This window comes from Fusarium oxysporum, chromosome 15, assembly GCF_000149955.1.
Source record: "Fusarium oxysporum f. sp. lycopersici 4287 chromosome 15, whole genome shotgun sequence".
NCBI classification, from domain to species: Eukaryota; Fungi; Ascomycota; class Sordariomycetes; order Hypocreales; family Nectriaceae; genus Fusarium; species Fusarium oxysporum.
The window spans coordinates 708,727-721,580 of NC_031000.1; the positions used below are offsets into that span (position 1 = coordinate 708,727).

The following is a 12,854-nucleotide window of genomic DNA, read 5'->3' on the forward strand; positions in this document are numbered from 1 at the left end:
GAACGATTTGAATAAGCACCTGAGCCAAATACAGCGAGACTATCTGGCCATAGTACTAGGGGCATCAATAACTGACAAAGGGTACGACAAGATCTACAGAAAGATTGTGAATAAAAACTGATATTTTTTTCGGTAGCTGCCTCCCTGCTTCTGCGTTGATTAAGTTTGGTGGCGGTAGCGGCGATGAGGACGCATTGCCCCAAACTGTTTTTTGGGGCTGCAAAGAAACGAAGGGTTCAATCGAAACTATCGAGACACGAGAGCCAGATGATTTAATAGGCGAGTGGGTTGCTATAGACATCATTGGAGGCTTCAGCTTTATCACCGCAGTTATGTCCATCGATGAACACGACATGTGGGTATATGCCGTGGACGGCTCCTACGTTGAGCCACAAAAGGTCCAAGCAATAACTGTGTCCAATGGCGACCGGTATTCGGTATTCGTAAATACGAAAAACGCTGGAAAATTCAAGATTCGCTGCAGCTCAGTCAACATAGCCCCAATCCTCGTGGGACACGCAATACTCTCAGTCGGTAGCAAGAACAGCACCACCGTCTCTACTCCTTTCATCGATATAGCCGGGAGGCCTACCTCTCCAGAAGTCAAATACTTTGACCAAGCTATTGCACATCCATTTCCGCCTGAGTTTGTTGCTGCCAAAGCTGACGCTTTCTTTCCGCTCAGCATGCAGGTGGACGGTGCTTCTTACCTTTGGGCTATGAACCACACGCGGCTAATGCCCACGGATATTGATGCAGCCGTGGAGCCTGTACTCTTCGCGCCAGCTGTTGATAAACAGAACAATGTTACTATCACCACCAAACTCAATACTTGGGTGGACCTTTTGTTTTTTACTGGCAGTGAGCCTATGCCTCCACACCCGATTCACAAGCATGGGAACAAGATGTTCCAAATTGGGTCCGGGGTGGGCCACTTCAAATGGAACTCGACCGAAGAGGCTCTCAAGGATATACCGGAGAATTTCAACCTGGTTAACCCCCCCAAAAGGGATGGTTTTGCGTCGCTAACCGCGTTCGGTAATGTGACTTGGGTGGTCGTAAGATATCATGTCACGAACCCTGGGGCTTGGCTACTGCATTGCCATATTGACAATCATCTTCAAGGCGGAATGATGATGATTATCCAGGATGGAGTTGACCACTGGCCTCGGGTTCCAGACTATTACCTTTCTTATGGCCAACACGAGTGAAATATGCATACAAGCATGGATATTTGGAGCATAGGACGCCGGCGGTAGTCCTCAGGTCAGCTCTATAAGTCATTTCTCTAAGATACAGAACAGACGTCTTAACTTTTAATGGTATATATCTCCGAACATGTATTTTTATTCCACAAAATGAACAGCCCAACCTTGCTAAATCCATTATGGATGTTATTGGCGTTGTAACCCTGTAGGCCAAAACCGTTCTCCGCCTTCATGCAATTTACATCATAACCTGCTTATGTACCCTGCACGCTAGTTTCAAAAGTACGACCACGGATATCTTATCTAGTCGGGCAGGTACTTAGGATACTTTATAAATTCGGCTCTTCTCTTTTTCCTCTACCATTAATTCACAGTTATTCTCCTCGTCCTTCAACCCAGTAGTATCCACCTATTCCAATATCAGCTCCAACTCCCATAATGCGCTTCAATGTTCTCGCCCTTCTTGCTTGCATTGCTATCGCGGCACCTGCGCCCCAAGATCAATGCCCTGCTAATGCTCCCGCTGGTACTGTCTGTTGTTACGACAACGTGGTAGGTAGCTTCAGGTCCTCAATCCGACGATACTGCTTACTGACGGCCACCCCCACTAGATTGGAAAATGTCACGGCCCTGGACAGATTTACAATATTTGCGAATGAGCTTAGAGAGCCTGAAATGTTCCGAAGGCCTGTATTTAGCGTCTATGCGCGACTTAGCTCTCAAACAAACCATGATGTTTCGAGCATGACAATAGACCTTAATTATGCCACAAGCACATGTAACTAAATGCAAAATCCATTGTGGAGGCCCAATATGGTCAGAGTATAATGCTTGTGCTTTGCCGTTTTTCTTTTTTCAATATCGACTACCGAGATATCTCCATAGCCTCTGGTCACAGCCCTCAGCTCGCAGGGTGTTCTTTTCAGGAGCGATCACCGGTGGGTTTGCTTGCCACAGCAATCAACCCCACCCTACCATTCTTCTCTTCTCGTACAGCGTCTTAATCTCCTTTCGGTAACCGCGCGCTGAGCTTAGTCACATTCGGAGGTCAGCTGTAAAACAAATGGCAGGTGACCATGCAACCGGACTAATTTTCCAATTTCGGAAGCCGGGCTTTATTTGACCTGTAAAGAGTTTGGCATCAAGAAAGTCCCGCTTACAAGACAGCACAGGTATTTCTCGGCGCTTTACGGTGTGTTTAAGTCAGATAGACACCACAAATATATAAGGAAGACGATGGACATCTTTTTTCATAGATAACTTATCTTATGCCGCCTGTGAGACAAATCTTTAACAGAGCGAAGTGCATACTTTTTGATTAGTGTTAATCTAACCCCTATCAGCAGGCTGTTTATCAACTGGCTTTAGCTGTCTGTTTGTTCTGTAACAGGTGGGATGAAGCCATGTCACCAGATAGTGAAGGATGCGAAACCAATTCGAAGTCTTCCAAGCCGTTGGCTTGTGTTCAGTGTCGTCGTCGCAGAGTCAAATGTGACCACAGTACTCCGTGCGCCAGATGTCTCAAGGCCTGTTGTATTTGCCAAATGTAGCCACTCTCATCTGTTCTCGAGTTCTTATATTATTGTAGGCCAGTCTGAACTGTACACCCTCTATCCCAGCCCCAAGTCGAAGACGCTTGCAGGCCAGAGAGGGTCTCTTAGAGCGTGTCAACTATTGTGAAGGACTTCTCACCCATTTCGTCACCCATGCATCGCCATCCATCTCGAAAATGAGACCCAGACAATATTCCCAACCTCTTGTCACCCAGAATCGAACAAGATTACATTCAGTGATGTCGACAGCGCTGCAATCAGCTGAGAAGTTATTGATGGACAACATTGAAAAGGCCAATGGCCGCATCCACCTCTCGAATAGCAACCTCTCGTATGATGATTCAGTAAGTAGTGTGGACCATCGCAAGTACATTGCTCTGACAGTTGACATTAGCTTAAAGCCATGGGGCCTGCCATCCATACCGAGGGAGTCCAAGAGTCGCAGGCTCCAGATCACGCGAGCCCTTTCCATGAGGACAATACTCCATTTCTCCTATCCCATGTTGGTGCGTCGTATTCTATCGGAACCTGTCGACCTAGTCCTGTACACATATTCAGGCTATGGCAGATCTACTTGGACCGCGTCAATCCTTTGACCAAGATTGTCCACATCCCTACACTTCAGCCTTATGTCACAGAGGCTGCAGTTGACCAGGATCGCATTCCTCAGAATTACCAGTGCCTCCTCTGCGCTATATCACTTATGGCTGCTATAACACTAGATGAGCGGGAATGTCAAGAACTAGTGGGTATGCTTCGTGGCATCCTAGTACAAGAATTGATGGCGCGCACAAGGCATGCGTTACTTCAGTTTAATTTATTCGAGAATAACGACATGGCAATTCTTCAAGCTCTCGTCCTCTTTCTAGTAAGGCATCGCTCCGTACCTGGATTATGTTCTTCAAATTGACTAGACATTTGTAGATATCGCTCGATGCACATGGCGACAAACAGAAAGCCCGAATGTTCAGTCATGCTGTCCTGTTTATTGCGATTAACATGGGCTATCACCAAGACGGCGAGCTTTTCAATCTTACTCCGTTCGAAACTGAGATGCGGAGGCGCATTTGGTGGCAAATACTTCTACAAGACGCCAATGTGACCGGCATGAGCCAAAATATATTCCAGGGCAATTTCAGTACCAAACAGCCTCAAAATTTCAATGACGTTAATCTGTTTCCGGGCTCTACAAGGCCAATCGAGCCGCGTGATGAACCAACTGAGATGGGCTTCGTCCTCATCATCAACCGGGTGATGAGATTTGTGATGGATTCAAGACGAGCTGTTACGAACAACGATAAGTTCCCCATGATTCAGAGATTCCTGAAGCTAGACCAAGGGCTTCAAGAAATGGAGAGAAGATATATCAAGGCTTCGGCTGGCGGTGTTCACGAACTAGCATTGGCATTCCGATCAATTGTCTCAACGAATATTCTCAACATCCTCGATCTATCAAAGGAGCGACATGAGCAAGGCGACGTTATCTTCAAAGCCGAGTACACCACATCCCAAGATACTTTCGTAGAAAGCGACCGTGTCGGATATGTCTACACGTGCATGGACAAGTATCACTTTACCTGGTTTGCTCGGCAACATTTTCAGCGCCATGTCCTTGTCAGTCTAGGTTCTCATGTACATTGAAAGTCGACAGAGCTCGTTTCTGAATATAGTTAAGCTGTCGTCAAAGACCGATACGATCGGCAATCTAGGCTACTGAGTTGAAGCTGCGTCTCTGATATTGATCGGCCTTTAAATCCTTTGAGGTGTGAGAATAGATGGCCGATTTATGGATCATTCTACCAAGATACGAATATACGTCGCGAGGTTAAAAGTCATCATCAGCACAGGTTGTAAGCCATTTTGGGAATCAAGATGTAATGCCTTCACAAATAGCGGCATTCTGTTACGATGAAGATTATTTTTTATGGCGTAAAAGTGCTGCCCTAGATCCCATTTTACAAAAAGACGAGGGTGCGTCTTCGCCTCTGTGTCAATCATTGTTGATAAGGATACCTTCCATTTGATAACACGGAAGAAATGAAGTGGTGTATAGCCCGAGAATACACAGCTGTTATTCGGCTTTATTACTAAGCCTGCCTACGTTTCCTGATCATTTACAAAGATTGATAATGCTCAGCGGCATTCGCCACAGGAAAAGTCGCTCCAGTCCACAAAAAAGCTGACGAAAGCGCTTCTGTCCCTGTATAGTAGTGACATAATAAGCGGCAATGACAATAACTCAGACACCATCCACTCATCCCATTGTCGACACAAACAAGAGTCGGGATTTGCAACAAGAAGAGTACTGGAACAGACTTTGGGACGTCGGTATCGTTGATTTTCTGCCGATCGGATAGCATGAATGGAGGAGGCCACGCATTTAAATGCCTTACACAGAAAGAAAGGCTTCTCGTTCAACTCCTGAACGCCTCAAAATATAAGCATTTCTTGTGTTCATAAGCTTTTTCCACCCTCGGTTGATTCTTTGCACTAACTAATATTAGAGATCTGGGTGCGATCAGCGAAAGCTGACTTGATTTATGTACCGATATTTTCTTGATCTACTTATTATTGTTACTTCGTACTGGGCCCTAGATTTTCCGTCGACGTTTAAAATGCCAGCTACTTTACCCTTCTTGTGAGGAAATCGTTCCTGTTGCTTTACCTAACGAAAAATCATTTATTGGCTATACGTATCCTCGTACTGCGGTGAGTATATAGCAGAAGCCATTCCATGATGTGTGTTCCAAATTCCATAGTCTACAACCAGGAATGTATGAAGTCCGACGCAGCAAACTCGCAGGGGGGTAGATACCTAGACAGAATAGGAGAACATGATCATGTGTTAAAGATATGTATGATCTCTGTACTGTAATGGGATCATCCAAATCTACGTATTTAAATCTACCGAATCTCATCAGTGGTGACAAGATCCCAGAACTGAGAGAACGGCACGGTGACGAAATGCTTCTATAGTGAGGTAGCTACACTAGGTATTCGCATAACAGCACAAACGTCGCCATCGTCCTCGTAGGAGAAAAGTCTAGATGAAGCACTGATAGACAGACTGCTCGCCGCGTACAAGGACTTGAAGGAGATCTGATTTTAATTATAGTCCTAATGCCCCCTTTTAAAAGATTCTCTGCTGTTTGTTACATACTACAATCTGTATCGAAATGATTTATTTTCCCGATCCGTCAAGTCTTCCAACCCATGAAGTAACTCAGGTGGACCGTGGAGGCTGTCGCGTCTGTTATTCTCTCGGTCAAGTGCCCATCGGAGCGCGATAGCAGCGAAGACACAAACCGCAAAGCAAATCATGATTCCCGTGAATGATTCGTCGTAACGTGGTGCGAATTTTCTAAGAAGGTCAGCAGACGTAGGTCAGATGCGGTCTTCTAGTGGTCTACTTACGCGTCAAACATGAGAGGGCCTATGATGTTCCCAAGAGAATAGCCTATGAACGTCCCAGCAGCATATACAGCTTTCTTGGTGTGTCCAGCAACGTTGGAAGTGCCTAATCCAATGCACTGAACCCATGCGGAAGAGAAGAAGTTGATGAGGTAGAAGCCAACAATTCGCCCTGCTCTGTTGGAATCTGGCAATTGCCAGATCAACGAACAGCCCAAGATAACAGGAACACATGCCCCTATGATAATGTAAAGCCTAGAGTTAGGAACCTTCCTGCCAATATAACCTGAACTGAGGATACAGATAAAGGCCAGGGCGCCAATGGGGAGATTGAGCAATAGTGATGTAAAAACGTCGAAACCCATATCCTTGAACACGATAGTCCCGAAAGTCGTCACAGCGCCGGAACCGGTGCAGGAAACAATAGACAAGACAATTATACCCCACATTCTATAGTCCAACAAGGCTTCTCGAAATTGATAGGGTTTGAAATTCTTATCTTCAGCCCCAGCGTTGTTCCATCGAACTCGCTCCAGTAGAAGGCGGCGCTCAGCTTCCGTGAACCCCTTGGCGTTCTGAGGGCTATCGGGGAATAACCACCACAGAGCGATCCCCCAGGCCAGGGTGGCGAGACCGGCAATGATATACATCCATTGCCAAGAGTTGAGAGCACCTCCCTTGATATGGCCAAGTCCGTAATTGATAAGGGGCGAGATTAGGAGAGACCCACCGCTGCAGGAATACCACCAACTGGATCGCGATACCTGTTCCGAGTGGGTATACCAGAGGCCTACGACGAGCATAAAGATGGGAGAAACACCTGCCTCGACGAGACCAAGCATGAAGCGGTTGACGAGTAGGCCTGAATATGAAGTGCAGGCAGGCGTACAGAGGATGACGAACGACCATAAGATGCAGATGGCTGTGCAAACTATTCGGATCGGATATCGTTGGGCGAGGAACGAGATAGGATAAGTGCCCGCAATATATCCAAAATAGAAGATCAGAGAGACCCAAGAATATTTGAGGCCGGTCGCGAGCTTGAGATCCTCCCGTAGGCCGAAGATGGCGGCTTGGCTGAGGATGGCCTTGTCGTAGTATTGTAGGGCATAAGTGAAGCAGAGCTTACAACGTCAGGTTCAATTTGTGACAGGAAAGCGGATATGACCTACCACAGGCATCAACTTTCGATCGATCTTTCGAAGCAACTTTCTGTCCGTCTCTTCATCGAGTTCTGCGCTGCTTCCCATCACTGAGCTGGGAACCCTCTCGAGATCAACAGCGGATGGTTTCCCACCAACACTGGTGTTTGAGGTCGTCTCGTCCTTCTGATCTGTCATAGTCGTGATCGCAGTCACTAAGGAAGATGGGTTGAATGAGGGTCAAAACAGAAGTTTGAGAACAGGAAATGTGATGAAGTGAGAATTTGGCTAGAATTATTGTCAAGATCAAGTCAAGCAAAAGGGGGCAGGAGCCGCGGGTTAATATAATCAAGAGTGTAGATATCTAGGGTCCAGCGGCCCCAGATTTTCTACCCCATATTTCGCTATGGTGATTCGGATTTGCAGCTTGGATTGGGCCATTACCCCGCGTAGCCACAAGACGTGTCAGTTTACATTAGTCCTGATTAATGGGAAGTGAGAGCTGGAATGAATGCCAAGGTGGCACAGCACTCGACCGGCACCGTACTACCCGAAACCGAGCCGATCGGATATTTGACGGATTAGCCACTTATGGAATATCCGAGACCCCCTTCTGCCGATGGCCTTGGTCTCGAACTTTCCTTGACCAGAGCTAAGCCTATCACCAGCCAGTCTTTCCTGGCAACAGCTATTTGTCTTTTTGAAGCAAAGCCGCAAAAGAGCATTTTCATTTTCACTATTGGGTTCTTCTTTTACCATTATTGCCTATCGCAGTATTTGATTAAAGTGTATAAGTCTAGAAACTATTCTGTTGTTGAGGTTGAAGGCAGTGAGGCCATTGAAGATCTTTGCAATCGTGTACCGACTAAAATGGTTAGGCACGAGAAGTCTCAGTACTAGCGTCCCATGAATTTCTTTTCGTTCTTGCCTGAGCTGTTACCTCCGCCGAGTCTGCATTTGGGTGGGGAGAAAGCGGTGGGTCACACATCTTGGCCAGCATAGTCTACATGTCGAACTCCACATGGTTACGCCTGCAAGAGTGTAAAACATGTTCGTTAGGACTCCGTAAAAAGTAGCTCGCCAGCTGTCCACAAAGCCTTTTTGTCTCAGTGAGCCCTCCTGTGTTGGTGGTCAATCAGCCAGTAGAAAACTAGCCCGAAGTTAGCCCCCGTGGACCACGGCCTCGCTCTTGATACGTATCGCTACACTGCGTGGGTTATGATGACTCGGATATTCTGAGCTCGATTTAGCGCCTTATCATACGCAACATGATCTACCCCGCAATCTTGACTGCGATCTAGCGCCTTGTCGAGATGAATTATCCATCGTCATCCTTACAATTGGTTTGGTTCGCATGCAGGCTAACACATATCACTGTTTTGACGAGAATACCCTAACCATGGGCCTGGGTAAGAACGCTTCAAAAGCGCATGGAGTACAAAATATCCGGATATCGTGTATTCCGAGCGACGACGGTTGAGATTGAGCTTTGATTGTTGAGCGCCTCTCCTGTTATATAAAGGTTCTTGTCGCAAGGTCATCAGTCGAACAATCATTCATTCCCTGCCTACCTGTCAGCTTGAACTCATTCTAGCTTGCCCTCCTCTATTATCATATATCATTAAATCACTTGAAGCGTTGTATCCGCAATGAAGCTTCTTAATCTCCTGACACTTGCTCTTCTTGGCAATCTCTCTCAGGCGAGAACGGTCGACAAACGAGCCACTTTGACGCAGGTCACCAATTTTGGCAACAATCCCGGCAGTCTTAACATGTATATCTACGTTCCGGCCAAAATCGCCACCCAACCCGGCGTCGTTTTTACGCTCCACGGCGCTTCCGGTAACGCCCAGCAGCAGTTTACATCTACGCCTTATGCGACACTGGCCGAGCAGTACGGCTTTATTGCCGTCTATCCAGAGTCCCCCCAAGGCGCCTGGGATGCGACCTCGAGCAAATCACTTTTGCATAACGGCGGTGGCGCAAGCCAATCGATTGCTAGCATGGCTGCCTACGTGATCAGCACATACAAAGCAAGCTCGAGCAAAGTATTCGTCTCTGGAGTGTCTTCTGGCGGAACAATGGCGGTAAGTTTGTCGTCTTGGGTATGGGATATCGTGAGGCCTCTGACAATGCGAGTGATAGTTTACCCTTGCAGGAGCCTACCCTGACGTCTTCAAGAGCGCCATCGTCTATTCTGCTGCTTCCACGGCGAACATCAAGAACCAGTATCCAGGATATACTGGCACTTACCCGAGTATTCAACTCTATCTAGGCTCTGCGGACACCATTATTGGTACATCTACCTTCAATAAGTCGCTTGCCAATTGGGCTCCGGTGCTTGGCTATGACACAACCCCAGATCAGGTGCTCACTAATAGTCCTGTCAGTGGTTGGACAACATATGTCCTGGGCAGTAAGCTAGAAGGCGTCTGGGCTCAGGGCGTTGGACATCCCGTTTCGACCCAGGGCAATGAGGACATGAAGTGGTGGGGATTTGCTTGATGATCAACGGACTGATGATACTGGCGTGGGTTGCGAGTAGCGCCAGCATCGGTTGCCCTCTAACGCCACGTATCAAATGGTAACTGTTAAGATCTAAGGTAGAGCTATTGAACATATTAGTTTAAGGGTGCAATAGCGACGCGAGAAGAATACAAAGCCATATGGTTTTCCATTGGATGTCTAAATATTTCTAAGTCCACTTTCGGCTGGAAGGCAAGGAAAAACCTCCTTTCATTGTAGCTTCGGTTACCAGAACGAGCCGCCGCACGTTTATGATTAGCCCCTATATCTTACATCCGTGCTTAGCGCATACGGATGCGTATTCGAGCGGTCAGTAATTAGTATAAGGCAGAGTCTCGATGCGTGCTTCGGTAAGAAGTGCGAGAAAGTACTGCCTGAAGCCCTAGTAAGTGTGGAAGTTCTGTATTCAATGTATGTTCCAAGCTTTCAAGGTTATAAGTGTTGGAATACTTCAAGGGTTGTCCTGTGTTTTGAATAATGTTGCTCGTCCAAGCCCTTAGTGGGGTCGACGTGCTGGATATTCAACTCAGCTGAGTATTCACCCCCAGAATATAGGAGCGCGCATACCCAGCCACTCCGCCAAATGGGCCTCAGTCCCAGATAGATCAGAAAAAATGTTCGCGTTGGATATCATATGACAGTGGCCCATCGAGTCAGAGTTCGAACGTTCAATGCCTGTGCGCTGCCTGACCGTGTCATGAAGCTACTCAATCTTCCTAGGCTCCATACGACACAATGAAAATCGGACATGCCTGTCAAACCGTCGAATTATTGACGCTTGGAATTAACGCGTGATAACACATCCGATCAGAATACCGGCTTCCAACCTACTGAGGATCCTTCAGCTTATAGAGGTGTAAGAAAGATGGAACATGATGTTATATAATACGGAAGCCTCGGAGATGGCCAAAGGATATCAAGGCTACATTAGATTCAGATATGACATGTTTCAATCTAGTTCTGATCGGCGAGAAGCTTCGCGTAAATAAGTTCAATGGCATTTTGCCGTTATTTCACAGAAAAGAACAATCACACTGGACTTGTACTTAAAAACAGATTTAATGGAGTTATTATTAGCTGCCTGCACTAATACCAGGGAACCCCTTCAAAACAGCATTGGAGTGCTATAGTAAGTAGATTGAAAATCAGAGACAGCTCTAAAGAAACGCAGGATCTCTTGTTCAACCATCGCTTCGCCCAATACGCTCTCGCCCGCAGAGTACCAACAACCACTCCGAACACTCACCAGCACAGCTAAAGAAAAGCATCGTCCTGCGACTATCAGTCGACAACAGGTGTGTATGACTGCCTCATACTGTCTCTCCTAGGGAGGCCCTCTAGATAGTCCTGGTCTTGACTCGTCTTCCACGTGCCAAGGTTGGGCTCGCCGTAGCAAAGCTGGTAGGTTGAGCGGCAGTCGTTACAGGCACGGAAGTCGCGTTCACGGCGTCGGCTACAGCAGCTCCACCGTTCATCATCTCCAAGCTTGTGTAGTAGTCGCTCGTCCCGTTGTCAGGGTCCTGATCAGTGGGGGTACAGCCAGAATCTGCCGCAGCGGATCCGTGCTCACCACTGATGAACTGGCCATCTTCGTAGCCACCACCGCCAGAGGCGAGCATGTTCTCGGCAGAATCTTCGTACCAGCCGTTGATGAAGTCGCCGTGGAAGCAGTAGCCGTTGCCCGAGGCGCTGCCACACGACAGCTGGAAGGGAGCATCACCGCTCCAGCCGTTGGGCACGACAGCCTTGGTGTCGTAGCGGGCAGCATAGCGAAGCTGAGGGATCGCCTTCATGCTTTCGGGACACTTGTTAGAGTCGTCGCTCCAGTCATACTCAGCGAGGTTGTCCAGGTTGACGCAGTTGGGAAAGCGCAGCGAGACCTGCAAGTGCTGGTCGCAAGTACTGGTGGGAAACTTAGCGATATCGGATTCACGCTCGTCGGACCCCTCGCAAAAACCATTCCAGTCCATTAGAAGGATGGTCGGCCTCGGCTTGGGTCTGCGCAGATGCGTTGCCAGAGATCATGGCAAAATCCTGGGGGATGGAGATCTCGGCGAAGGCATTAGTGTAGTAGGTACTGAAATAGAAGACGGGCACTTCAGTGAAGGTGTCACCATCGACATAGTACAATGTGGGGATCCCTATCGGCCAAGTCAGATGTCGGTAAATAGCAGGTGAGTCAGTTGCGGTTACACATACAGTAAACGGACAAGTCGTTGGCATTCTGGCCACTATAGCAGCCGTTTTGCAGATCAGACGAGGTAGGCAGAACGTTGGTGACAGCATCACTACCGAAGAAGGTGTGCATATGCGAAGTGTAGGTGCCTGGGACGACAATAGGATCAATGTTCTTGTTCATGAATGGCTCATGGTGAAGTTCGGTCCAGGCTGCTACCAGATTGGCGCTGACGGCAAGGAGGCACAGTGTAGGGCGCATCTTAGCGAAAGAGAGAAATGAAGAAAGGTAAAGAATGTATATAACTGATCACAGATCAGAGCATGTAATGAATGAATGAGTTTTGCGGAAGAAGGAAGCGAAACACGAAGATACACAAACAAGAAAAGAGTGATGAATTGATATTACTCCAAGACACAGCTGTGGCCAGGCTCTTATATGTCCAGCAGCCAGTGCATGGAGATGCTTTCGAAAATTAAAATTCTTTGTGCCTCCCACATTGCGGACTAGGTTGGGACCCATTTGGTGGAGTAGCTGCGTATGTGTGCTCCTGAATTCCTCGTGGATACTCGTTCAACTGCAAGCAGCTTACCATGAATCGTTTATCCTTCACCTGCGCGCGAAGCCCAATGCATCTACCTACAGCTTCTGCCAGGATGTGTATTTATGAAGTGTTACGTGCAGTCTCAGGTGGACGAAGCCAAGGTGGCCACGAAGAAGATGGCCATGAAAGGAAAGTTTTTAATCAGGACTCTGTATGACTGTCGGTCGGCACGACCAAGCCAGTCTAGTCTGGTTTCAGTTCTAGGAAGCCAAGGCCAACGGTCAATTTGAGCCG

At 47.5% G+C, this 12,854-nt stretch overlaps 6 protein-coding genes across 6 annotated transcripts; 4 read left to right on the top strand and 2 right to left on the bottom strand.

The window, feature by feature from the left end:
• Positions 1-332: 332 nt before the first annotated feature.
• On the top strand, positions 333-1,211 carry FOXG_16776 (uncharacterized protein; the record flags this gene model as incomplete). The annotated part of the gene is made up of 1 exon (XM_018396788.1): positions 333-1,211. The coding sequence occupies one exon, from the start codon at positions 333-335 to the stop codon at positions 1,209-1,211; it is 879 nt and encodes a 292-aa protein (XP_018257558.1).
• A 435-nt stretch (positions 1,212-1,646) lies between these two features.
• On the top strand, positions 1,647-1,867 carry FOXG_22587 (uncharacterized protein; the record flags this gene model as incomplete). Its single annotated transcript, XM_018403003.1, has 2 exons — positions 1,647-1,760; positions 1,820-1,867. The coding sequence occupies 2 exons, from the start codon at positions 1,647-1,649 to the stop codon at positions 1,865-1,867; spliced, it is 162 nt and encodes a 53-aa protein (XP_018257559.1).
• A 1,133-nt stretch (positions 1,868-3,000) lies between these two features.
• Positions 3,001-4,402, top strand: FOXG_16777 (uncharacterized protein; the record flags this gene model as incomplete). The annotated part of the gene is made up of 3 exons (XM_018396789.1): positions 3,001-3,105; positions 3,156-3,629; positions 3,686-4,402. The coding sequence occupies 3 exons, from the start codon at positions 3,001-3,003 to the stop codon at positions 4,400-4,402; spliced, it is 1,296 nt and encodes a 431-aa protein (XP_018257560.1).
• A 1,518-nt stretch (positions 4,403-5,920) lies between these two features.
• FOXG_16778 (uncharacterized protein) lies at positions 5,921-7,512 on the bottom strand (the record flags this gene model as incomplete). The annotated part of the gene is made up of 3 exons (XM_018396790.1): positions 5,921-6,122; positions 6,176-7,296; positions 7,345-7,512. 3 exons carry the CDS (start codon positions 7,510-7,512, stop codon positions 5,921-5,923), a joined length of 1,491 nt encoding a protein of 496 aa, XP_018257561.1.
• Positions 7,513-8,963: 1,451 nt separating this feature from the next.
• On the top strand, positions 8,964-9,819 carry FOXG_16779 (uncharacterized protein; the record flags this gene model as incomplete). Its single annotated transcript, XM_018396791.1, has 2 exons — positions 8,964-9,401; positions 9,460-9,819. The coding sequence occupies 2 exons, from the start codon at positions 8,964-8,966 to the stop codon at positions 9,817-9,819; spliced, it is 798 nt and encodes a 265-aa protein (XP_018257562.1).
• Positions 9,820-11,177: 1,358 nt separating this feature from the next.
• Positions 11,178-12,277, bottom strand: FOXG_16780 (uncharacterized protein; the record flags this gene model as incomplete). The annotated part of the gene is made up of 3 exons (XM_018396792.1): positions 11,178-11,720; positions 11,785-11,981; positions 12,040-12,277. 3 exons carry the CDS (start codon positions 12,275-12,277, stop codon positions 11,178-11,180), a joined length of 978 nt encoding a protein of 325 aa, XP_018257563.1.
• Between the last annotated feature and the right edge of the window lie 577 nt (positions 12,278-12,854).